At 44.3% G+C, this 26,402-nt stretch overlaps 3 protein-coding genes across 8 annotated transcripts in view; 1 reads left to right on the top strand and 2 right to left on the bottom strand.

The window, feature by feature from the left end:
- Positions 1-367: 367 nt before the first annotated feature.
- popdc2.L (popeye domain containing 2 L homeolog) lies at positions 368-13,725 on the bottom strand. 4 transcript variants are annotated; one of them, XM_041581392.1, is made up of 5 exons: positions 11,691-13,033; positions 5,793-6,313; positions 3,847-3,955; positions 3,259-3,622; positions 368-933 (listed from the first exon to the last, which is right to left on the bottom strand). In XM_041581392.1, exons 1-5 carry the CDS (start codon positions 11,805-11,807, stop codon positions 848-850), a joined length of 1,197 nt encoding a protein of 398 aa, XP_041437326.1. In that variant the 5' UTR covers positions 11,808-13,033; the 3' UTR covers positions 368-847. The 4 variants fall into 4 exon arrangements, with proteins under 4 accessions (XP_041437326.1, XP_041437325.1, XP_018101276.1 ...); XM_041581391.1 differs by lacking the exon at positions 368-933 and having other exon boundaries at positions 3,134-3,622; positions 11,691-13,725; XM_018245787.2 differs by lacking the exons at positions 368-933; positions 11,691-13,033 and adding an exon at positions 11,539-11,677 and having other exon boundaries at positions 3,134-3,622.
- Positions 7,935-26,402, top strand: part of LOC108707797 (cilia- and flagella-associated protein 91) — a 29,786-nt gene continuing 11,318 nt past the window's right edge. Inside the window, exons 1-4 of one of the 3 annotated variants that reach the window (XM_041581388.1) lie at positions 7,935-8,034; positions 21,174-21,250; positions 25,715-25,872; positions 26,087-26,170. In XM_041581388.1, the coding sequence (XP_041437322.1) occupies positions 21,248-21,250; positions 25,715-25,872; positions 26,087-26,170 (245 nt within the window). In that variant the 5' untranslated portion in view covers positions 7,935-8,034; positions 21,174-21,247. Of the gene's footprint in view, positions 8,035-14,319; positions 14,507-19,506; positions 20,350-21,173; positions 21,251-25,714; positions 25,873-26,086; positions 26,171-26,402 lie in introns of those variants that run through there. The other 2 variants (XM_041581387.1, XM_041581386.1) reach the window with 2 other exon arrangements.
- On the bottom strand, positions 13,545-19,783 carry cox17.L (cytochrome c oxidase copper chaperone COX17 L homeolog). The gene is given in 4 exon segments (NM_001171600.1): positions 13,545-13,726; positions 14,343-14,458; positions 15,072-15,217; positions 19,510-19,783. Coding segments are annotated over 2 exon segments (204 nt in total). The 5' UTR covers positions 15,191-15,217; positions 19,510-19,783; the 3' UTR covers positions 13,545-13,726; positions 14,343-14,373.

Raw genomic sequence — 26,402 nt, 5'->3', positions numbered from 1 at the left:
ATTAACATGTATTTATATAGCGCCAACATATTGTGTAGCACTGTGTAGCACAATATAGAAGGGAAATACCATGGTGTGGGCTCTGTAGAGACTTAGGGTTCATTGATGACATACATTACATACTGGATATTGCTTGGACTCCGAACTAGGGGGTTAATAAGGGGTTTTCTAAACATGCTGAGACCATTGTTCAAAATGTCACCAATGCACCCCAACCCTTACACCCCACCGCTAGTCCTGCTGTGTAGTCTATATAGTGTTAGTAGCAGTGCCCAATGATTCTAGGGGCCACATTATAAGAGCCCTTGAGGTCCTTAAAGGTTCTTTGAGAGCAAGAAGAGACCCTTTGTTACTGAAGTGACTCTGATTAAAAGTGCATAAATAAAACTTTAATGAATCTGAGAAACCCAAGATCCAGTGCAAGGACAATGCATGTGAGACAATGAGGGTGAGCGCAAGGAGAAGGCACATGGGTACATGGGTGCTGTCACATATAAAACAGAGTTTCCCCACAATGGTTGGACGTTGCAGAGTTTGGGTGCCACTAGGGATCCAGTGAATAAGGTCTGAGGGTATTTTATCCGTAAGCAGCAGAAGAGACACAATTAGCAATGAGTTGGGCACAAATATTTCAGCTGCTCTTGTATCCAAGATCCACTATATTTACACCATGGAATTCTGTACTGAGACAACACCAGCTCCTTGTTCCACTGCCCTTCACTGGTCACTCCCACAGTCTAGACACAAAGCTGGAGGACTCCTGTGAGTGGGAATTCACACACAAACACACACACACACACACTAGTGGCTTGTGCTCAGAGTGGGACCTGGTTTCCGGACTTGTTCCCTAGAGTTCCGGAGTGTGAGTTGGGGCAAGAGGCGCTCGCTCGTATGACAGAAGACGAGGGTGGCCCTTCTGCAGGACACAGTCACCTGGAAAATAATAGAGGCCCATTAATGATAATAGAGGCTGGAATATAACTGATCAGGGAAGAGAAGAAAAGCCATTCAGGTTCCAGCATTACAGTATTACAATCCCAGTGTTTTGCATCAGTGCTACAGTGTTACAGTTGCAGAGCTATACAGTCATTGAAAATATGTTAAAGTTCAAATGTTAGAGAGTTCCAGTTTCAGTGTTAGAGAGTTCCAGTTTCAGTGTTATGGTTCCAGAGTTAATGTTACAGTGTCAGAGTTAGCGTTCCAGTGTTAGTGTTAAAGTGTCAATGTTATGTTCCAGTGTTATCGTTGCAGAGTTAGTTTCCATTGTCAGTGTTAGTATTCCAGTGTTAGTGTTCCAGTGTCAGTGTTACAGTTTAAATGTTATAGTTCCAGAGTTAGTGCTCCAGTATCAGTGTTCCAGTATCAGTGTTCCAGAGATAGTGTTCCAGTGTTAGTATTACAGTGTCAGTGTCAAGGTTTCATTGTTAGTGTTTAAGTGTCAGTGTTAGTGTTCCAGTGTCAGTGTTACGGTTCCAGTGTCAGTGTTCCAGAGATAGTGTTCCAGTGTTAGTATTACAGTGTCAGTGTCAAGGTTTCAGTGTCAGTGTTCCAGAGATAGTGTTCCAGTGTTAGTGTTCCAGTGTTAGTGTTACAGTGTCAGGGTTCCAGTGTTATAGTTTCAGAGTTAGTGTTCCAGTGTCAGTGTTGGTTTTGCAGTGTCGCTGTTATGGTTCCAGTGTCAGTGTTCCAGAGATAGTGTTCCAGTGTTAGTATTACAGTGTCAGTGTCAAGGTTTCAGTGTTAGTGTTTAAGTGTCAGTGTTAGTGTTCCAGTGTCAGTGTTACGGTTCCAGTGTTAGTATTACAGTGTCATTGTTACAGTTCCAGTATTATAGTTCCAGTGTCAGTGTTCCGATGTCAGTCTTAAAGTGCCAGTGTTAGGTTCCAGTGTTATTGTTTCAGAGTTAGTGTTCCAGTGTTAGTGTTCCAGTGTCAGTGTTACATTATCCCAGTTCTTGAATTAGAGTGTTACAGTTACGCATCAAACACATTTCTTACAGGGTATAATTAACCATTAGAGTAACAACATGACTAGTTACATTGTTAGTGCGGCATCACCCAAACATTATCACTGCCCTGTTATCGATGAGGAGATTTCTTTGGGTTAAATATGTCTGTCAGTCTGCGTGCAAAGCCCTGACTTCCACACAACATCCATGCAAGAGTTTTCCCATAATCCTCAGTAATGACCTACTGAGACCTAACCAGCAAATACAACCACAGCACAGAGACAGGCAAAACCAACCAGTCCTACCTACACCCAAACCTAAGTCACAAACTGTTGCCATTGTAGGACCCACACCCAACCTGCCCCTGTATCTTCCCACTCTGCTCCTTCTGTGAGTGTCTCTGCTTCCAAGAGGGGGAATTATTGGCAGCAAAGGATCAGTGCACTTCCCCAGTCTGACCCACACCCAACCCAATCCCCCACAGTTGCCCAAATTTCAACCCAAACTTAGCAAATCCCCAGTTCCCATGGGTTATGGGTCAACCCGCACTTATAATACATCAGCTACAACAACTCTTTGCTCACTATTAAAGCCAGAAAATACTATTTATAGTTTGTTGTAGCTTGGGGTTCAATTGTATGAGCTTGTGTATATTCATATTTGTGCTTTCATTATTTAGCCTCATTTAACCTTCCAGTGCAAAAATGGAAATAAGCCAATAGTATTAAGCTCTTTCCTCCCTCTCAGCTGCCTCTGCTCCCGGACAACATACACAACAAGAGTCCATTAGATGAGGGCCATGATTTAGTGCCACTCTACCTTCCAGTGCAAGGACAAATAGCAGGTTCTATGTATTTCTCTTTGTTGCGACTAGGAATTAAGGTGATTGACTTTGTATCCCAAAGGGACTGTTCCAATAGACTCAAGTTGGAAATAACACCCCCTTATGCCCCCGCCCTTGAAATGGAATGATTACATATTAGGATGGTGCTGTAGTTCTTACACTTGGTTGTTAGAGGGGTCACACTGTTGTTCCCCTATTTGTACAAATCACATTCACCAGCCATGCTGTGATAGGCAGCCCCTGTCTCACACAACCTACTATCTACTAAAGGGTTAAACAGGCTTGGGCAGGCAGCAGAGCCTCACACATGCCACCAATGGGCAGGCAAGATGGGTACTTACAGGGAGCTGCCATACCTACTGCCTGGCCCCCTCTCACTTCATATACTCTCCCTCGCTCACATAATCCATATAGGAACCAGGCAGCTCAGCAAAATCCTCCATGATTAGACTGGTGGAATCCTCACCCAGAATGCCACTCTCTGGCCGGTGGTCCCTGCTGATTGGTGCTTGCTGAGGTAGGGATGGTGCCATCTTTTGTATGGGAGGTGGATCGCGTGACATTAGAGAAGACTCTATGGCAGGTGCAATTTCCCCAGAAGAGTCTGAGCATGGGCCCAGAACGTGGTAGAGACTCGGCAGACGGATATCAAAGCGGAGGCCAAACTTGGCAAAGAGCTTGTCATTGAGGGCGTAGAGTTTCTGAGAGATGTCAAAGCCAAGAAGCAGAGAGAAAAGTCGGGTAATGTACTTCTCCTTGGCCAAAAGCAGGTAAAGCCTCTTCCGGGGCCAGCTGACAAAGGTGCAGTCTGTCTCTGCAGTGAGGGTGACCTGGGAAAGAGAACAGCCCAACTGAAGAAACAGAACATGGAACTTGCTTGGATCCTCTATAAAGAACAGTAACTGTTATACTCTGGGGTGTCGATTAGAGACAACCCCATGCCTAGAAAAAGCAGGGAGGTGGTTCCACAAGGGGTTCAAGCATATAAGCTCATGTGTGGTCCCCAGTAAACCTGTCTTTTAGTATATAAATAATTATTGTTCTGTTTCCCTACCTGGAATGATCCTTCCTCAGTGGGACGTAGGGATTCCCACTCTGGGGAGTCTAGGAATTGGTATGGGAAGATATAATGCAGGAACTGGCCTTCCAGACTCACCTTCACCCTGGGACAAGAGACAAAGACATTTGTATATAAGAAAGTTGCAAATTCAGGAGAATACTTAGTCCCAGAGCCCCTGCTTGTGCTCACTGGAAGTCTTAGCCCTAAAACCTCTCCTTGATCTTAAGGGAAGGTTTAGCCACAGAACCCATCCTTGTGTTCATTGGAAGGCTTAGCCTTAGAACCCCTCCATGTGCTCACTGGAAGGCTTAGCCCTAGAACCTCTCCTTGTTCTTATGGAAAGGCTTAACCCTAGAACCCCTCCTTGTGCTCACTTGAAGGCTTAGCCCTAGAACCTCTCCTTGTGCCCATTGGAAGGCTTAGCCTTAGAACCCCTCATTGTGCTCATTGTAAGGCTTAGCCCTAGAACCTCTCCTTGTTCTTATGGAAAGGCTTAACCCTAGAACCCCTCCTTGTGCTCACTTGAAGGCTTAGCCCTAGAACCTCTCCTTGTGCCCATTGGAAGGCTTAGCCTTAGAACCCCTCATTGTGCTCATTGTAAGGCTTAGCCCTAGAACCTCTCCTTGTTCTTATGGAAAGGCTTAACCCTAGAACCCCTCCTTGTGCTCACTTGAAGGCTTAGCCCTAGAACCTCTCCTTGTGCCCATTGGAAGGCTTAGCCTTAGAACCCCTCCTTGTGCTCATTGGAAGGCTTAGCCCTAGAACCTCTCCTTGTTCTTATGGGAAGGCTTAGCCCTAGAACCCCTCCTTGTGCTCTCTGGAAGGCTTAGCCACAGAACCTCTCCTTGTGTTCATTGGAAGGCTTAGCCCTAGAACCTCTCATTGTGCCCATTGGAAGGCTTAGCCTTAGAACCCCTCCATGTGCTCACTGGAAGGCTTAGCCCTAGAAGCTCTCCTTGTTTTTATGGGAAGGCTTAGCCCTAGATCCCCCCCTTGTGCTCACTGGAAGGCTTAACCCTAGAACCTCTCCTTGTTCTTATTGAAAAGACTTAGCCCTAGAACCTCTCCTTGTGCTCACTGGAAGGCTTAGCCCCAGAACCTCTCCTTGTGCCCATTGGAAGGCTTAGCCTTAGAACCCATACATGTGCTCATTGGAAGGCTTAGCCCTAGAACCCCTCCTTGTGCTCATTGGAAAGCTTAGCTCTAGAACCCCTCATTGTGCTCATTGGAAGGCTTAGCCCTAGAACCTCTCCTTGTTCTTATGGGAAGGCTTAGCCCTAGAACCCCTCCTTGTGCTCACTGGAAGGCTTAGCCCTAGAACCTCTCTTTGTGCCCATTGGAAGGCTTAGCCTTAGAACCCCTCCATGTGCTCACTGGAAGGCTTAGCCCTAGAACCTCCCCCTGTGCTCTTGGAAGTTCTGGCACTAGAAACCCTCCTTAGAAGGCTTATCCCTAGATTCTCTGCCTGTGCCCATTGGAAGGCTTAGCCCTAGAACCTCTTCTCCTTGTTCTTATGGAAAGGCTTAGCCCTAGAACCCCTCCTTGTGCTTATGGAAAGGCTTAGCCCTAGAACCTCTCCTTGTGTTCATGGGAAGGCTTAGCACTAAAACCTTTTCTTGTGCTCATGGTAAGACTGAGCTCTAGAACCTTTCCTTGTTTTTATGGGAAGGCTTAGCCATAGAAACTCTCCTTGTGCTCATGACAAGACATAGACGACTGCACTAATGCCAAGGATTAATGGGATATGGACAAGCAAATCACATCATACCTTGCCAGCTTTATTCTTATGTTTCTTAACTTTGTGAGTCAGCAATGCTTGCACTCAGCACTCATAAAGGAAAACATCTCTTGTACATTGGGGCAAGCAACCCACGGTCCTGTCAGGACCATCTCATTTCCAAACTGATGAATTAAACTCACCACAGACGATCAATACCAACCTCCCAGAAAGTAGCAGAGACAGGCGCTCAATAGGTGTCTTCCCCTCCAGGGCATAGCTTTGGTCTGCGCTCAAGTGGTGGACCTCCATTCCACTGCAGTGGGCAATCTCCTTGAAGACTTCCAGTGGCACCTGTAGGGGCTGGTAGAGTGTGCGATAGAGGGAATCATAGTGCTCCCCATAGGACTCCTGCCTCAGCCGGTACAAAAGATGGGAAATCTGAGCCAGGCATATGAGCAGCAGCAACAGATTCCATACAAATATGTCCACCCCACAGGCAGAGAGCCAGCCCCACAGGGCAACACACAGGAAGCCACTGGCTAGAAGTCCAAAAATATAGATGCATCCAAAGATACCACTGCCACCCATAAACCCAAGAAGGAGAAGAAGATTTGCCAGGTGGTAAATGGCCCCCTCCATATAATGCTTCCAGCCATCACACTCGGGGTACGTGTACAGGAGCTGCTCCCAAACTGTCCTGTTTCCTGACATTCTTGTGTCTTGTGAGACAGTCTCCAACACCTATAGGACAGAAAATGGAAATCAATGGCACAAAATAAACTATAAAAGGGGGGTTCCCTGTGTATATTTTATACTTTCCCTCTTGTGAAATCCATCCACATCTAATCCATCTTCAGGGAGCCAGTTGTGATTGTGGCCAAACATCGTGCCCACCAATGTCACTACACAATTCTGCACTGGTGCTTCCCCCCTATAGCCTCATGCCTCAGATGAACCCTATGTGCCCAGCGACTCCCCTAGAGAAGCCAAGCACTTGGTTTAGAAGTGGGATGCCAGGGGTCCCACCAGAAAACCTTGAACCATAAGCCCAATCTCCAAAATGGTCTTCCTCCTCTCATCACTCAACCTCTTTATTCAATAGCAGCAGAAGCGCCAAACACTTCGAGTTCCAGGGGAGGAGACTATAGCAGTGAAATTGTCAGGCACTTAGGGTTCCAGTGGAGGAGACTATAGCAGTCGAAGTGTGTGGCACTCAGGGTTCTGGGAGAGGAGACTATAGCAGTGGAAGTGCGAGGCACACAGGGTTCTGGGAGAGGAGACTATAGCAGTGGACGTGCTAGGCACGCAGGGTTCCAGGGGAGGAGACTATAGCAGCGGAAGCGCCAGGCACTTGGGGTTCCAGGGGAGGAGACTATAGCAGCGGAAGGGCCAGGCACTTGGGGTTCCAGGGTAGAAGACTATAGCAGCAGAAGGGCCAGGCACTTGGGGTTCCAAGGGAGGAGACTATAGCATTGAAAGTGCCCGGAACTTGGGGTTCCAGGGGAGGAGACTATAGCAGCGGAAGGGCCAGGCACTCATGGTCCAGGGGAGGAGACTATAGCAGCAGAAGTGCCAGGCACTTGGGGTTCCAGGGCAGGAGACTATAGCAGCGGAAGGGCCAGGCACTTGGGGTTACAGGGGAGAAGACTATAGCAGCGGAAGGGCCAGGCACTCAGGGTTCCGGGGAGGAGACTATAACAGTGGAAGGGCCAGGCACTTGGGGTTCCAGGGGAGGAGACTATAGCAGTGGAAGTGCCAGGCACTTGGGGTTCCAGGGGAGAAGACTATAGCAGCGGAAGGGCCAGGCACTCAGGGTTCCGGGGAGGAGACTATAGCAGTGGAAGGGCCAGGCACTTGGGGTTCCCGGGGAGGAGACTATAGCAGTGGAAGTGCCATGCACTTGGGGTTCCAGGGGAGGAGACTATAGCAGTGGAAGTGCCAGGCACTTGGGGTTCCTGGGGAGGAGACTACTGTATATCAGCGGAAGTGAGAAATGTATTGGATACATAAGTTGGACACAACAGCACTGGCCACTGTGTCTCAGGTAATATAAATTAAATTTCACCTTATGATGTATTCAAATAATTAAGTTCTACACAGAAAATGGACTAACACATATGGACTAAAAAATTTGGACTTTAAATCACTATATGTTAATTGATGATGTCACCAGGAAGGAGAGGGGTATGTGATACACCTCCACAGCAGCAACTGGACTGCAATAGTTTCTTTATTGGGGGTAGAGATACACAACATGTTTTGGGCGGCGCCCTTTGTCAAGTGCCACACTTGACAAAGGGCGCCGCCCGAAACATGTTGTGTATCTCTACCCCCAATAAAGAAACTGTTGCAGTCCAGTTGCTGCCTTGGATGTGTCCCACACGTTCATATTTTCTACAGTTTGACTAAACTGGGATATCAAGCACAGGATACCCCGTGGGAAAATCCGACTAAGAGACTAGGTGAGCTCCACGTGTATTCTTATTTACACCTCCACAGCACCTTTATAACCTTTCCATAGAAATCTTCACACTAGGCTTGATAAAAGGCCCAGGGGGGCCCGAAACATTGCCCTTTTTTTGTATGTATGTGGGCTAAACAAAACATAAGCCTTTTACACATAGTTACATAGTTACATAATAAAATTGGGTTGAAAAAAGACAAAGTCCATCAAGTTCAACCCCTCCAAAGTAAAACCCAGCCCCATACACACACCCCTCCCTACTGTCACATAAATGATATATACCCATATCTATACTAACTATAGAGTTTAGTATCACAATAGCCTTTGTATTATGTCTGTCCAAGAAATCATCCAAGTCCCTCTTATAGTCATTAACTGAATCATCACCCGGCAGTGCATTCCCCAACCTCACTGTCCTCACTGTGATGAACCCCCTACTCTGTTCCTTTAAATGAAACTTCTTTTCCTCTAGTCTGAAGCGGAGGCCTCTGGTACGTGATTCTCTTTATGGGTAAAAAGAGACACAATTATGTTTCATCCCTTGAGTTAATGCCCTTTTTTATACAAGAACTTTATTTGCTTTAGTAGCCACAGAATTGAAGTGTGCTACTGGATAGCAGTGGAAGTGTCAGACACTTGGGGTTCAAGGGAGGAGATCTTCACAGTGGAAATGCCTGACACAGGGTTCTGGGGGGAAGACTATAGCAGTGGAAGTGTCTGACACTTGGGGTTCAAGGGTGGAGACTACAGCAGTGGAAGCGCCAGGCACTCAGGGTTCCATCAGACGTTGCACAAACCCATAGTCATGTTACTGATATGTTTTTCCCAAGCCACAACTTTTGCCTTACCTCTTGGCTGAAGGCTCCTTTTTCCCCTCAGGCGTTAGTCCTGTTTTAGCTCCTGCAGGATAGATGTGCCCCCAACTCACTATCCTGTGGGATGGCCCAGCTAGTCCATTGGGATGGGCAGAAAAGTTTATGGTTCAAGTGCACCCCAGGCTCTTAGAAACTGTTGGGGAACAAGGAGTGTGTCCCCCGGTCTTGTGCCTCTGAAGCTGCTGGTCCTTCACTTTTCCCAGTAGTTACTTTGTATCTTCTCCACTCTGTTCAGTTCTTCCACTTGCCTCTGTTCCCTGACATCTTCCCCAACTTCTCTCCAATCACCAAATCCCTGGGACTGTCTCATTAACCCCGCCTGTGCCACGCTGGCCCAGAGAGCCTTGCTAGAAGCTGTCCCTTCCCTGGCTGGAGGAACACTACACATGGGCCGGGGAGCAGCAGAATGGAATGTGATCTCCTGGCGACAGCTTGAAGAGGGGCTCCAGCTGGATATCCATGTTTGGGCTTGAAATCCAAGGAGCGAGGGAAAGAGCAGCAGCAGTCACAGACACCAGTCAGATAACACTGGCAGGGGCGGGGGTGATACAATAGCACCCACTGGGAGATAAGGACAGGGTGGCTGTACAGTGCAGGGGTGCAAGTGAGAATAACAGTGACAGTTGTTGTGCTCGGCATGGGGGGCTTGTTTGTCCTGATTACTGGCCACAGATCTCTGCTTAATTGGGTCCTGGGGTTAACGGTGCCTGTATTGGCCCAGATGGCAGCTGAAAATTATGTTGGATCATTGTAACAATTGATTAGGGCAAAAAAGAAAGGTTATTAAGACTTGATTGGTTCAGTCCACATGGCATGGGGGACCTTTATCTTTAAGGCCATATATATATAAAAGTGTTTGCCACAGATTCTGGACAAACAATGCCACTGATGCTGGGAGTTGTAGTTCAGCGGCAGCTAAATTTGCCCCTGTCTCTCTGACGACTGATCCTTCCACCACGTCACATTCTTGGCGCAGCTTAAAAAAAAGGAGCAGAAACTGTGCCCAAACTGGCGATCTCGGCTTATTTTGGGGTTTTCCAAGGAGTGCGACAGTTATTTGCAGCCAGCATTATTCACAGTTAATTGAACTATTTTATAATAACCCAAGGGCTGTGAAATCTATCCTTAGTGATGTCATCCATTACTGGCTGCTGGGAATTGTAGTTGTACAACACATGGCAATTCTTGCTTTCATTCACCATCAGAGCCTCATCTCCCCTGCCTGGTCCTGACACCAGTGGTGCCCTGTAAATACCAGTCCCATTACAGCTCATATCTGCCCGACAGCTGGACTGCCAGAGTAGGGGGGAATGTGGTGGCAGCCACTGCCGTGGGGTCCTATAACCACTGCCGGAGCCAAAGGGATTAATCCCTGAACTACAAAGTGAGTGTCCCGGCTTGTCAAGTGCAGCTCTGGGGCCAAGGTGGGAGCAAGCAATAGACTGAGCTGGGTTAGTGCAGGGAGGGTCCCCCTATATTCACCTAGTGCTCCCCTGAAATGCTCTGTACCCCGAATATACCACTCCAAGCAGCAACAGTTCTGCATTTAAGGGAGACCCCCTCACACACAGTGCCCATAGCGCGTGCCATGTATGAAAAGCGCGTTGCACCAGGGGGCGCTCAAATAAAGAGTTGTAGGACCCCCCAAACAGCACTGCCCACTTCCCAGTACCCACTTACCTCTGGGCCCAGTGCATAAGGCAGGGGCAACACAGTCCATCACTTAAAAGAGATTTCAGATGAATCTTAGGAGTGGTGATTACATTTCCCCTGGGAGGTGCAGCAGCTCCCCATTAACTACACGAAAATCCATTTGGCTGTAATAGCGTTTGTCTCTCTGTGGATCTGTGCCCAATACTAATGCACAGGGGTAACCACTGTCTCTCTGGCTTACACTTCCCATCAGACCAACTACAGATAATACACAGTCTCCCAGCAGGACCCCCCTCCTCTAACCACACATTGGTCTCCCTCAACAGGGATCAGTTTGCACCAAACACACCCCCAGTTACATTATTAACAGGACAGTAATATAATAGAGACAACTGATGCCTCACACACATGTATAAATAATTTATGTATCTATGCGAGTATATATATATATATATATGGGAGTATATGTATGCGAGTCTGTTAGTATATGTATGGGAGTATGGCAGCTCTCACTTATAAATACACATATAAGGCGGCACTGGAATACTCGCTGGTGTGTCTGCCCCACTCATACCCCCCACCCACCATAAGTATTAAACAAATACAGATGAATGCCCCCATCACTTGACCAGGGTAATATAACAAATGTTTGCATCAGGGGTGCCAGCCTATAGGAGATATTTGCATTTAAAAAGGTAAATCCTTCCTGCTGATTGGTTGCTAATGGTTACTAGGCCTAACGTTGTGACTTTAACCCTCAAATTGCTTGAAGTGACATTTGCTCAACAAGTAGAATAAGTTGCCAGAGCCTCGTCCCAGGAGTTGCCATGTGGCTTGTTACATTCAGTTACCCCCCCCCCCCCCCAGAAGGTGCAGCTCGGAGGCACCACAAACAGAACAACATCTCCATCCAACAGCCCTAGGGATGAACCAGTCTCCTATGAGAGCAGAAATGGCCAGTGGGGGGCACTTACCTGAGGAGAGGGGTACAAGAAGCTGCATGTGGGGGCCCGGCTAAGGACGGACTCATTGGGGCCCATGGCACAGTCTTCTCCCATGTCTGTGAGTAACGAGGCGAGTGCATCACAACAGCTGGGAGAGCAGACACGGCTTTATTTATACTCACTGATAAATGATGGAGCAGCTCCTCTGAGACACAAACTGGAAGCTGAGCCAGGCAGGTGCGGCCACACACAGGAGCCCAGGGGCAACATGAAGAGATACTGGGAGGAGGGGAGGCCATGGGCACAATCAACAGCTTGAGTGCGAACAGTGAGGAGGAAACTTGTAGGACACACAGAATGGCTGGGAAGGAACAAAAACTGAGTATGGGGGGTGGGAAATGGTGTAGAATGGAGGAAGAGGAGTGTGCAAGTTGACGGAACTACAGGGGGTACAAGGAGAAGAAGGGGTACAGGGAAGATCAGGGGCAGGATGGTGTGAGGTAGAGGCACGTGGGGAAGAAGATGCAGAAGGACAGAGAAGGGAGAGGAAGATACAGGGGGAAGTATAGAAAAGCAGGTGCAGGAGGAGCTGGAGGAACTCTGAATGGGCAGAATGAGAAGAGAGAGGAAAGTGTGGGGAAGAGGAAGATCAAAGCATGGGGGGGAGTGAGGAAGGTTTGGAGGGATGAGGAGAATTGGGAGGGAGATGTATAAGAAAAAAGGGGATGTGAGGAGGGAGGGAAAGCAAGGTAGGATGAAAAACTGAGTGGACAATGCAGAAGAGTCAGTGCAGGAGACAAGAGGAAGGTGCAAAGAGAGGAAGAAGGAGCAGGTGTAAAGAGGAAGGAGCAGGTGTAAAGAGGAAGGCGCAGGTGCAAAGCAGAAAGAGCAGGCAAAAGGAGTAATGTGCAGGAGTAAAGAGGGAGGAGCAGGAGGCAGTAGAAGATGCAGGAGTAAAGAAGAAGGTGTAGGAGTAAAGAGGAAAAATGCATATGTCCCGTGTGGAATCAGCAGTGGGGGTCAGTGAGGGGCATGGCCATTGAGTGGGGCAATTATAGAACTTTCAGCAGTAAGAGAATTGCCTCCAGGCTGTACATGTAGTTCTGTGTAACATAATCCCACCAACCCATTGTGTATAACCCCCATTTACTGGGAGCACTGGGGGAGTTTCACTGGCAGATGATGCTGGGGGGGGACACAAGGTTCCGGTGCCTAAAATAACTTCTCTTCTGATTGTTCCCAATGACACATTCCCTTATAAAGTGAGGCTCTGGCACAGATAATGGGAGGGAGGCTCAGCACCAGAAGGGGAAGGTGTCGGGCAGGAATGTGAGAGCCAATAAGCAGATAATCAACTGGGTCATTCCCACGGCACCACTAATTGTGACTTTATTCAGCACTCGGGGGCCAGAGACTTCCAATCTCTCATCTCATTGGCTCTGCACAGCCACAAACCCCCAAATTAGTGGATATAAAGAATCGTTTCAGGTGTCAATAAACATTTCGGGGACACTCCCCTTTGTCAAGCAAAAGGGGACAAAGGGGAGTGTCCACGAAACGTTGCACCAAGCACTGAATACAATTGCAAGGGCTTGTCCTGCGGAACGTAATTCTTGTGTGCCGGTGACATTCTTCATACACTGGACTGGGGGGTGCCGATTCCCCCATCACTGAGCACCAGGAGATGAGATTTGGTAACGTAAGGTGTGAGGTTATTTCCAAACTTCTCTGGATTCCCTCCTCACTGCCAGCATTAGCCAATGGCACGGGGGTAGGTTTCAGGATCACATCTTGTACCCCATGAGCTTCAGAGACTGATGGGGCAAAAGCACAGACTTTATTGTGCAACAATCACAATGCTGGGAAATACACTTGACCTTGTCACTGATCTTCTATGTAGAGCGGCAATAAGAACCCTAATAATTCCCCAATTGCCTCACACACACACACAGTGCCCCGGCGTGCCAATTAGCCAAAGACTAGTGCCCATGTAACTGCAGTAATCCAGGGCCAACAACACACAGCGATAAACAGACTTGTCTTATGCATATTTAATCCATTTCAAAGAGAGAGAATTGGGAGTGCCTCAATGAGTCAGAAAGAAAGCGAGGAAAGCAGGCCAGCAGCACTCCTTCAGTTATGGCATCCGGGCGCCCACAGCACACTCCAACACGCGACAGAAATAAGTTAAAAATGTAAGTCCGCACTCACCCATTCCCTGGAAAAGACAAAAGCTTCTGTTACTTATGCAGATCGGACATGTCTAACGGCGTGTGGGTGTGTCTAACGGCGTGTGGGTGTGTCTAACGGCGTGTGGGTGTGTCTAACGGCGTGTGGGTGTGTCTAACGGCGTGTGGGTGTGTCTAACGGCGTGTGGGTGTGTCTAACGGCGTGTGGGTGTGTCTAACGGCGTGTGGGTGTGTCTAACGGCGTGTGGGTGTGTCTAACGGCGTGTGGGTGTGTCTAACGGCGTGTGGGTGTGTCTAACGGCGTGTGGGTGTGTAACAGGTACACCAGCTCTATACAACTCCTGGTGGACACATCTCGGCGACACAGCTGGACAACACAATCTCCAGCATAACTCCCACAACTCCCCACGGCCCTTGGAACAGATACAGTTGCTGAAAACACTGGACGTGGCAGAAAGTGCAGTGTTGCTTTACTGTAATGCTGAAATCCCCAGTATGTTCTGCTGTACAGACGTTGGTGCTTATAAATTAAATACATGCCAATAATAACTCTTTTCCCACTAACCCAATAAATTGCACAATTCTGTTTAGACTAAAATCTCCTTTATCCCAAGGACACGGCCGTGGCTCCAGGCTGGATCTTACCACTCACACTCAGTCGCTCCCCGCCCCATGGTCACACTTTGAATCCCAGGGATCTCATGCACTCCTTGTGCGCCTCAATAAGATGCTGACACTTCTCCTCGCCATTCTCAATGATACTGCGGAGGGAAAGGAGACAGGGATAGATGTCAGTGAATATATTGCATGTAAGTACATAGGGAACAGTTTCATAATCAGAGCACCGGCCCTTTAACACTGTGTTTATTATAGTCCCTTGGGGTGGGGGTCGTGGAATGACCTTGTCACACTCAGAACTAAAAGGGAAGAGAGATAGTGTGTAATCTCAATGTACAAGATTAGGCCCCAATTCCTGTTCTCTCTCTGCTGGGGGCGAGTGACACTCTCAACACTTCCAACCAAGGCAAGGGGATTATTTTGGGAGTCACAGCTCTTAAAGTTATAAAATTCTTGTGGAATTAACCCCCCACGTGCTGGACACAAACACTGGGTACCATGAGGGTGGGACTGGTTTCTATATTTGTGCAAGGAATGTCCAGCTATTACATATCAGGGAGCAGCTGCACATTAGTGTCCCGTGTGTGTGATACACAAGCACACGCTACTCACAGCCAGCACTGCAGGACGTACTCTGGGCCACAACATATAGTTAAAGGGCCAGAAACATCAAACTTAAATATGCCCCATAATGCACAGCTGCAATGCCAGAGCCCTGAAACGTGCAAAAATAGTCCAATGTGGTGCAACACCCACCAGGCATCTCGTGCTTTCTTAGTCTCCGGACACGCACAGCACGGCTTCAGGGGCTTCTTCTCCTGACTCTCTGCACTGGGGCTCAGAGACTCACAACTGGCTGCGGCCAAACTAGACATGTCTCTGCAGAAGTGGCGCGGCCCCACCTGAGAGAGAGAAGGAGACATTACGTTACCCCTATCCCTGTGTCATTCCTTATAAACAATGTAAAGCTTTACTATACCAGGGGCAACACAAGGCACAAAAATAGGCCCAGAATGAAACAGGGGGTTCCTGGTTATTTCTCCCCTTTGGAATGAATAGAGTTAAAGGAGAACCACACCATAAAAATTAATGTGGCTAAAAATGGCCTATTTTATATAGTGAACTTATTGCACGAGGCTAAAGTTTGAGCTTGTCAATAGCAGCAATGATCCAGGACTTCAAACTTGTCACAGGGGGTCACCATCTTGGAAAGTGTCTGTGACACTCACATGCTCAGTGGGCTCTGATTGGCTGTTGAGAAGCTAAGCTTAGGGCTCGTCACTAATTATCCAGCAGAAAATGAGCTTCCCTGGCTGTAATATAAGCTGATGCTACAGGTTTGCCGATTATTCAATTCTGATGCTAATTGCACTGGTTTCTGTGCTGCCATGTAGTAATTATGTGTATTAATTACTAATCAGCCTTATATTGTGACATTTCTATTCTATGTGTACTGTATATTGTGAGTGGCTCCCTAAGATCAGTAAGTGACAGCAGCACAGAGCATGTGAATCAGTGAATCAGCAGGAAAGAAAACCTGAGCCTTTTCTCCTTTAAATATCTGCCTCCATGGCTACACAGCAGCTTGTTTATATAAACTATAGTAGTACTTATCTGTTATCTACTGTGTATCCTGTGCTTGAATGGCTGTCCCCATGGCTACACAGCAGCTTGTTTATATAAACTATAGTAGTACTTATCTGTTATCTACTGTGTATCCTGTGCTTGAATGGCTGTCCCCATGGCTACACAGCAGCTTGTTTATATAAACTATAGTAGTACTTATCTGTTATCTACTGTGTATCCTGTGCTTGAATGGCTGCCCCCATGGCTACACAGCAGCTTGTTTATATAAACTATAGTAGTACTTATCTGTTATCTACGGTGTATCCTGTGCTTGAATGGCTGCCCCCATGGCTACACAGCAGCTTGTTTATATAAACTATAGTAGTACTTATCTGTTATCTACTGTGTATCCTGTGCTTGAATGGCTGCCCCCATGACTACACAGCAGCTTGTTTATATAAACTATAGTAGTACTTATCTGTTATCTACTGTGTATCCTGTGCTTGAATGGCTGCCCCCATGGCTACACAACAGCTTGTTTATATAAACTATAGTAGTACTTATCTGTCATCTACTGTGTATCCTGTGCTTGAATGTCTGCCCCCATGGCTACACAGCAGCTTGTTTATATAAACTATAGTAGTACTTATCTGTCATCTACTCTGTATCCTGTGCTTGAATGTCTGCCCCCATGGCTACACAGCAGCTTGTTTATATAAACTATAGTAGTACTTATCTGTTATCTACTGTGTATCCTGTGCTTGAATGGCTGCCCTCATGGCTACACAGCAGCTTGTTTATATAAACTATAGTAGTACTTATCTGTTATCTACTGTGTATCCTGTGCTTGAATGGCTGCCCCCATGGCTACACAGCAGCTTGTTTATATAAACTATAGTAGTACTTATCTGTTATCTACTGTGTATCCTGTGCTTGAATGGCTGCCCCCATGACTACACAGCAGCTTGTTTATATAAACTATTGTAGTACTTATCTGTTATCTACTGTGTATCCTGTGCTTGAATGGCTGCCCCCATGGCTACACAGCAGCTTGTTTATATAAACTATAGTAGTGTTTCTGAAGCAAACAGCAGTTTTACTGGTGCAGGTCAACACTGTATTATATTTTTATTACTTTAAAACAAATACATTTTTTGATGTTACTGGTCCTTTAAGTTTGGGGAAGGAAGGGACATTATTATTCGTTACACAGCAGCTTCCTGGCACAGAGGAAACACGTGGCCCTGCTTCTTTTTTTACCCTAAGTGAATAGATACTTGCTGTGGCCCCTTGCATGTAAAACTATCAGTGTTTAATTTTACGGAGCGAATTAGGAGCAAAGGGAAACACCCCAATACTAGGAGTTACATAACCCCCACCCTGTGAATAGAAAGGAGGACGGGGCCAGGAAACCTAATCTCTATGGGAGGCTGAGTGACCTTCCCACAATGTCACAGTCACAGCTCCCAAATCTCTCTCCGCCCCAAACAGCAATGCAACCCAAAGGTACACAGGCCTCATTTATTTAAAGGGGAAAGCCATGCAAAACTATTTTTTTTTTTTTATAGCAAAAGAAAACATTATAATAAACAATAATCCATTACTTGTTCCCACTGGGGCTATAGTCATGTGTAGCAGTCATTGCTATTGTCTGTCACGGTCTGTTTATATTCTCTGCACTGCTGGCTCTGACTCCTGAAACAATGTAGCAAAAGAGTCATAGACCTGACCTCTGCTGCTCTGTATTAAGAGTCAGACAGTTACACCGAATTGTAAACCCAGTGAGAATGAACAATGGAAAGTCACTTAGAATCAGATTCTCTTTCATTAGGCAAAAATGTTGGAGTTCCCCATTCAAATACAGAGAAACCTGTGATTTATAGACACAAATACCCCTTCCCAATCACTTATTCACAAAGTGGGACCTCAATGTACACCGATATCCCCCCCATGCACACACAGAAGGCCCCCTATATACAGATATATATACTAGACCTCTACATATACAGATATATTCCATACAATCGTTGGGAACCCTGTATGTATAGATATCTCACACACACACGAGATAGGGTCTGTATGTTCGTTCTTAAGTTGAATTTGTATGTAAGTTGAAACGTATACATTTACTTATTAAATGTCTGTCTTAAAGGACCAGTAACATCAAAAAAGGAAATTATTTTAAAGTAATAAATATATAACGCAGTGTTGCCTTGCACTTGTCAAAGTGCTGTGTTTGCTTCAGAAACACTTCTACTGTTTATATAAACAAGCTGCTGTGTAGCCATGGGGGCAGCCATTCAAGCACAGGATACACAGTAGATAACAGATAAGTACTACTATAGTTTATATAAACAAGCTGCTGTGTAGCCATGGGGCAGCCATTCAATCACAGGATACACAGTAGATAACAGATTAGTACTACTATAGTTTATATAAACAAGCTGCTGTGTAGCCATGGGGCAGCCATTCAAGCACAGGATACACAGTAGATAACAGATAAGTACTACTATAGTTTATATAAACAAGCTGCTGTGTAGCCATGGGGCAGCCATTCAAGCACAGGATACACAGTAGATAACAGATAAGTACTACTATAGTTTATATAAACAAGCTGCTGTGTAGCCATGGGGGCAGCCATTCAAGCACAGGATACACAGTAGATAACAGATAAGTACTACTATAGTTTATATAAACAAGCTGATGTGTAGCCATGGGGGCAGCCATTCAAGCACAGGATACACAGTAGATAACAGATAAGTACTACTATAGTTTATATAAACAAGCTGCTGTGTAACCATGGGGGCAACCATTCAAGCACAGGATACACAGTAGATAACAGATAAGTACTACTATAGTTTATATAAACAAGCTGCTGTGTAGTCATGGGGGCAGCCATTCAAGCACAGGATACACAGTAGATAACAGATAAGTTCTACTATAGTTTATATAAACAAGCTGCTGTGTAGCCATGGGGGCAGCCATGCAAGCACAGGATACACAGTAGATAACAGATAAGTACTACTATAGTTTATATAAACAAGCTGCTGTGTAGTCATGGGGGCAGCCATTCAAGCACAGGATACACAGTAGATAACAGATAAGTTCTACTATAGTTTATATAAACAAGCTGCTGTGTAGCCATGGGGGCAGCCATGCAAGCACAGGATACACAGTAGATAACAGATAAGTACTACTATAGTTTATATAAACAAGCTGCTGTGTAGCCATGGGGGCAGCCATTCAAGCACAGGATACACAGTAGATAACAGATAAGTACTACTATAGTTTATATAAACAAGCTGATGTGTAGCCATGGGGGCAACCATTCAAGCACAGGATACACAGTAGATAACAGATAAGTACTACTATAGTTTATATAAACAAGCTGCTGGGGGAGTTGCAGCAATTTGCTGATATTGGTGCAGAGATGTGAGAGTGGGAGGTGATTAATTACACACAGAGGACCCGTATGTAGCACAACACACACACAACTATAACCCACACACGCATCTCTAGCCCATATAAACAGCGGGGCCACCTTGCTAGGGTTACAGTCCCACGGAGAATATTAGGGTCCTAGAATAATAAGGGCCACGCACTTTATTCCCCCAGAGCCCTGACTTACTTGTCCTTAGTAGTTGGTCTCCTAGCGGCTCTCTCACGTGCTTCCGTTACACAAGGGGAAGGTAATACTGCGCACGCGCTCACGCCCAGTGCATGCCGGAACTTGTAGTGTTTCCTCGTGCTCTCCGGCAGCCATATTGTTTACAGAAAACCCCATAATCGTTATGGAAACACTGGTATCGGTCGGGGGAGCGGTAACTCCACTTAAACGCAGACACTTCGCAAAGGACGGCAACACAGAGCCCGGGCAAGGCGTGAGAGGAGTGGGTGTAGACGGTGCCACGCAGCAGCACAACAAACAAATCAAATGCCATAATTCGCAAAAGTCCCGCCCAGTGACGTTTATTGACCTCGCGCGTAATGGTCACGTGGTTTAAAAGCAACGTATTTAGATACGTAACACCGAACATTTAGTGCCGAAAGCGCATGCTCAGTTCAGCAGCCACCACAGACTGGTGCTTAATATTAGGACTGTACTGTTTGACCATTGCATATTGTCCGTATCATAGAGGGGACTGGTAATTCCCCCGCACCCTCAGAGCTCAGTCCCACTAGTTTTCTATTCTCTCCCATGTTCCCGTTTCCATGGCAGCCGCTTCCCGCCTCTACCTCAAAGTACATGCCCCGCCCCGTTAGCACCACGTGAGGAGAGTTCCTGGCCCGGGCGATGTTGCCATGGTAGCGGCCAGACGCTTGTGGTAACAGTTTTGCTGTAGAGACGGAGCGCGCGGAATCCCTGTGTTTTGTCACTTGCGGATGAGAATCATGAGTGAGACCGTCACCCACCGGCCTGGCCCTGGGGCTCGTTACCGACCCAACCGAGCGTACGACTTCCTCTATGGTACTGCCCTGTCCTCCTTCTATTTATCCCTCCGCTCCTACCCCTGTCACTTACCTACCCCTCTAATACTTACCCCTCCTACCTACCCCTCTCACTCACCCCTATATACACAGATATACCCCATACACACAGCAGGACCCCTATATACACAGATATACCCCATACACACAGCAGGACCCCTATATACACAGATATACCCCATACACACAGCAGGACCCCTATATACACAGATATACCCCATACACACAGCAGCACCCCTATATACACAGATATACCCCCATACACACAGCAGGACCCCTATATACACAGATATATCCCCATACACACAGCAGGACCCCTATATACACAGATATACCCCATACACACAGCAGGACCCCTATATACACAGATATACCCCATACACACAGCAGGACCCCTATATACACAGATATACTCCCCACACACAGCAGGTCCCCTATATACACAGATATATCTTTCTAGCCGATGGCTCATTTCCCAATAAAATTCTTTAATTTCTGAGCAATGTGAGTTCTCTGTATCTGTGGCACTTGCCCCCCGAGCTTAGTGCTTCCCAAACTGTTCTACTGCCCCCCAGGGATGCCCAAGGCAGGGGAAGGGGGGCCCCAAACTGAGGGCAAGTTATGCTGAAATGAGAGTGTGATTGTGTCAATATCTGTGGAACTATAGGAGAGTTACAGTTACACCTGTACCCCTATATCTGTAAATCTGCCAAGGGGCTCCAACCTAATGTTTCATTGCAAAAGGGGCCCTTAACCAATATGTGTATTCAGCATCATAAGGGTTAATATTGTGTTTCTATACAGATCCGTTATACACGCTGTCCAGTGAGAAGGATCACGCACACGCAAGCTTCAGGGCTCAGCTGTCACATGACCGCATGGTATGTACCTGTACTGCCTCCATTTACTGCGAGTGACTTATAGTTCAGATAATCAGCTGTGCTAGCGCCCCCTGCTGACACTACTGAGTGATTACCAGCTGGATCCATTTATAATAAGCCCCATTTGTCCCTATTTTGCCCCCTTTCTGCCCACGTGCCCTGCACTGACAAATGGGGAAATTTAAATAGTAATTGTAGCCAGGGGGTTCTCTAAATGTCTTGCAGTTGCTTTTTATTTTTTTGCTTCCTAGGGTCAGCGACCCTAACAACCAGACGTTTTAGCTCAATGTCAGTGGCAGAGGCATAGAAAGCAAACAAATTCCAAACATACAAAATAAGACCAATTGCAACCTTGCCTAATATATTTCTACAATACACAAAAGCCATGAGTTCTGATGTCATCAGTTATAAATGGTTAGTAGTGATGTCATTCTGGTCGCGTGACTCTCTAAAACTTGTTGGAAAATATGAGGATATTAGAAGTAACCTCTGAGTTCCGTGACCTGTATAAAAACACTCGGCCTTCAGCCTCGTACTTTTATATGGTCATGGAACTCCTCGGTAACTTATAATATCCTTATATTTTACAATAGGGGGTACTTTATTCACTACATAATATACATGTTTAATGTACGGTAATGTGTTGGGGCTTTTAAAGGGAATCTTCACCTTCCAAACACTTTTTTCAATTCAGTTGTTTTCAGATTGTTCCCCAGAAATAAAGACTTCTTTCAATTACTTTCCATTATTTATTTTTTAACATTTTCCCAAAATCTAAGTGTAAAGTTGAATGTCGGTGTCTCTGGTGTTTGAGTCTGAAGCTCAGTAATTCAGGGGCACACTCTGAACTGTTACAATTTTACATTGAGTTGATCCATTTAGTTGATACGTTTAGTTGATCCGTTTAGTTGATACATTTAGTTGGTACGTTTAGTTGATACAATTAGTTGATACATTTAGTTGGTACGTTTAGTTGATACAATTAGTTGATACAATTAGTTGATACATTTAGTTGATACATTTAGATGATACAATTAGTTGATACAATTAGTTGATACATTTAGTTGATACATTTAGATGATACAATTAGTTGATACAATTAGTTGATACGTTTAGTTGATACGTTTAGTTGATACGTTTAGTTGATACATTTAGTTGATCCGTTTAGTTGATACATTTAGTTGATACGTTTAGTTGATACATTTAGTTGATCCGTTTAGTTGATACATTTAGTTGGTACGTTTAGTTGATACAATTAGTTGATACAATTAGTTGATACATTTAGTTGATACATTTAGTTGATACGTTTAGTTGATACAATTAGTTGATACATTTAGTTGATATGTTTATTTGATACAATTAGTTGATACATTTAGTTGATATGTTTAGTTAGTACGTTTAGTTGATCCGTTTAGTTGATACATTTAGTTGGTACGTTTAGTTGATACATTTAGTTGGTACGTTTAGTTGATACAATTAGTTGATACATTTAGTTGATACATTTAGTTGATACAATTAGTTGATACATTTAGTTGATACGTTTAGTTGATCCGTTTAGTTGATACAATTAGTTGATACATTTAGTTGATATGTTTATTTGATACAATTAGTTGATACATTTAGTTGTTATGTTTAGTTGATACGTTTAGTTGATCCGTTTAGTTGATACATTTAGTTGGTACGTTTAGTTGATACATTTAGTTGGTACGTTTAGTTGATACAATTAGTTGATACATTTAGTTGATACATTTAGTTGATACAATTAGTTGATACAATTAGTTGATACGTTTAGTTGATACGTTTAGTTGATACGTTTAGTTGATACAATTAGTTGATACAATTAGTTGATACAATTAGTTGATACATTTAGTTGATACATTTAGTTGATACAATTAGTTGATACATTTAGTTGATATGTTTATTTGATACAATTAGTTGATACATTTAGTTGGTATGTTTAGTTGATACGTTTAGTTGATCCGTTTAGTTGATACATTTAGTTGGTACGTTTAGTTGATACATTTAGTTGGTACGTTTAGTTGATACAATTAGTTGATACATTTAGTTGATACATTTAGTTGATACAATTAGTTGATACAATTAGTTGATACATTTAGTTGATACGTTTAGTTGATACGTTTAGTTGATACAATTAGTTGATACAATTAGTTGATACATTTAGTTGATATGTTTATTTGATACAATTAGTTGATACATTTAGTTGATACAATTAGTTGATACGTTTAGTTGATACATTTAGTTGATACAATTAGTTGATACTTTTAGTTGGTACGTTTAGTTGATACATTTAGTTGGTACGTTTAGTTGATACATTTAGTTGGTACGTTTAGTTGATACATTTAGTTGGTACGTTTAGTTGATACATTTAGTTGGTACGTTTAATTGAAACATTTAGTTGATACGTTTAGTTGATACAATTAGTTGATGCGTTTAGTTGGTACGTTTAGTTGATACATTTAGTTGGTACGTTTAGTTGGTACGTTTAGTTGGTACGTTTAGTTGATACAATTAGTTGATACATTTAGTTGATACGTTTAGTTGATACGTTTAGTTGATACGTTTAGTTGATACAATTAGTTGATACAATTAGTTGATACATTTAGTTGATACAATTAGTTGGTACATTTAGTTGGTACAATTAGTTGATACGTTTAGTTGGTACGTTTAGTTGATACAATTAGTTGATACATTTAGTTGATACGTTTAGTTGATACATTTAGTTGATACAATTAGTTGATACATTTAGTTGATACATTTAGTTGATACATTTAGTTGATACAATTAGTTGATACATTTAGTTGGTACGTTTAGTTGATCCATTTAGTTGATACATTTAGTTGATACGTTTAGTTGGTACGTTTAGTTGGTACGTTTAGTTGATACAATTAGTTGATACATTTAGTTGATACGTTTAGTTGATACATTTAGTTGATACAATTAGTTGATACGTTTAGTTGGTACGTTTAGTTGATACAATTAGTTGATACATTTAGTTGATACGTTTAGTTGATACAATTAGTTGATACATTTAGTTGATACAATTAGTTGGTACATTTAGTTGGTACAATTAGTTGATACGTTTAGTTGGTACGTTTAGTTGATACAATTAGTTGATACATTTAGTTGATACGTTTAGTTGATACATTTAGTTGATACATTTAGATGATACATTTAGTTGATACGTTTAGTTGATACAATTAGTTGATACATTTAGTTGATACATTTAGATGATACATTTAGTTGATACAATTAGTTGATACATTTAGTTGATACATTTAGTTGATACATTTAGTTGATACATTTAGTTGGTACGTTTAGTTGATCCATTTAGTTGATACGTTTAATTGAAACATTTAGTTGATACGTTTAGTTGATACAATTAGTTGAAACATTTAGTTGATACATTTAGTTGATACAATTAGTTGAAACATTTAGTTGAAACATTTAGTTGAAACATTTCTCCGCTTTTTCTGGAGTATTCGCAACTATTGTATTCTAACGGCTGCCTTTAGGGCAAGGCCAGGCGTGGCGTTTTTACGTTGCGTTTTTAAAAGAAGCTCCGTCGGGTGTAAATACGCCACTGAAACCACACGCGACCGTCAACATCTGTTTTTCATGCGTTTCTCAGCACGTAGGTTTCTTTTCCCAACATGCACTTCTCATTGTTCTTGTTCCCCATAATTCTCCTGGCTGGAAATAGAAAAGCTATTGAGAAATAGAAAAACTATTTACATGCAAAATGGAACAGTAATGATTGTCAATATACAATGTAATTATGTCACTGGCCGTAAAAACGTATATGCGTCATTTATCTTGCGAGAATTTGGATGCCATATTTAAAATACGCTGTGTATTTACATAAAGTGTGGTTTCAAACTTGCAGATCCCATAGAGTCTATTGATTTGGTAGTTTCTTGACGTATTGGTGTTTGGGCTAAAAAATGCCAATAATGGCGTCCCGTGGCAGATTTCAGCTTGCGCCCTGTGAGAATTGCCAAAGAGCGCTTTCTATTAGTTTCAGCGGTAGTGAAGTTTATGCGTATTTACGCCTGACTGAGCTTTTTTGAAAATGCAATGTAAAAACATCTGGCCTTGCCCTTAATGAAACTCAGGAATTCTGCTCAGCAGGGACAAGCACAAGAAATGGATCAACTAAATGTATCAATTTAGAACAGTTTACAGGGTCGGCGACCCTCTCCCCATAGCTGCTTTAGGAGGTGAAAAATCACACTTCAATATTAGAAAAACAGTCACACATAGTAAATAGAAAGTCATTGGAAAAGGTTGTTATTTCTGGAGAACTATCTGAACTATCTGAAAACAACTAGTCGTTTGAAGGTGCATAACCCCTTTAAGGATCCTGAGGGTCTTTCTCTGTTGTACTGCTGTTAATTAGCATTTTATGTATTTCACTTTATTGTTTCTTTCTGCTCGCCCCCCCAGCAAAAGGTGCCAGTTTACCCCACAATGTTTAGTGAGTTGGTGCACAAGCCCCGCTACTCCCTGAGGCTGCAGCTCAAGGATCCAGTGCCCCAGTTTATGGATCGGCGCTGGAGGGGAAGAGCAGAACAACGGCTGAATGCACTGAAGCAACTGGCACAGTAGGTTCCATGTTTATATTCCAACGGGGGTCTCATGGGCCGACTTTAATAACAAGAGCAGGGAGGCGTCTTTGTGTTCTTTAGGGAATCATGGGTGCGAGTGTAGGTTTTGTGCTGCTCTATGAACCGGCCCACTTCATTTCCCTTTGTACAAACTGCCCCAATGTAGATGATTTTTCGTAAAACCCAGACTTTCTTGTACCTTTTCCTTTAGATCTCAGGTACCAACTCTCCCACCCCAGGAACTGGGTGCTACTGGAGGGGTGTCAGGGCGGGACCGGTACAAGTACTTTGAGCGGTAAGTAACCTGATGTTGCTGTGATTTTGCAGAGGATTAGAATATGGATATAGAGTTTGGGGCAGCTGAAATCAAATACATTTATTTAAGTGTACTGTCTCACAATCAGATGGAGGCATATTAGTGTGGCTACCACTGTTACGAGAACTGGATCTATTCCCTATAGCTGTTCAGCTTTCTTCTATATCAGAAATGTGACTTATATGTGTTTCCTTCCAGCCTGTGCATTTTA

Source organism: Xenopus laevis, chromosome 2L (assembly GCF_017654675.1).
Source record: "Xenopus laevis strain J_2021 chromosome 2L, Xenopus_laevis_v10.1, whole genome shotgun sequence".
In the NCBI taxonomy this organism is placed as follows: domain Eukaryota; kingdom Metazoa; phylum Chordata; class Amphibia; order Anura; family Pipidae; genus Xenopus; species Xenopus laevis.
This window is presented reverse-complemented; position numbering and strand designations above follow the sequence as displayed.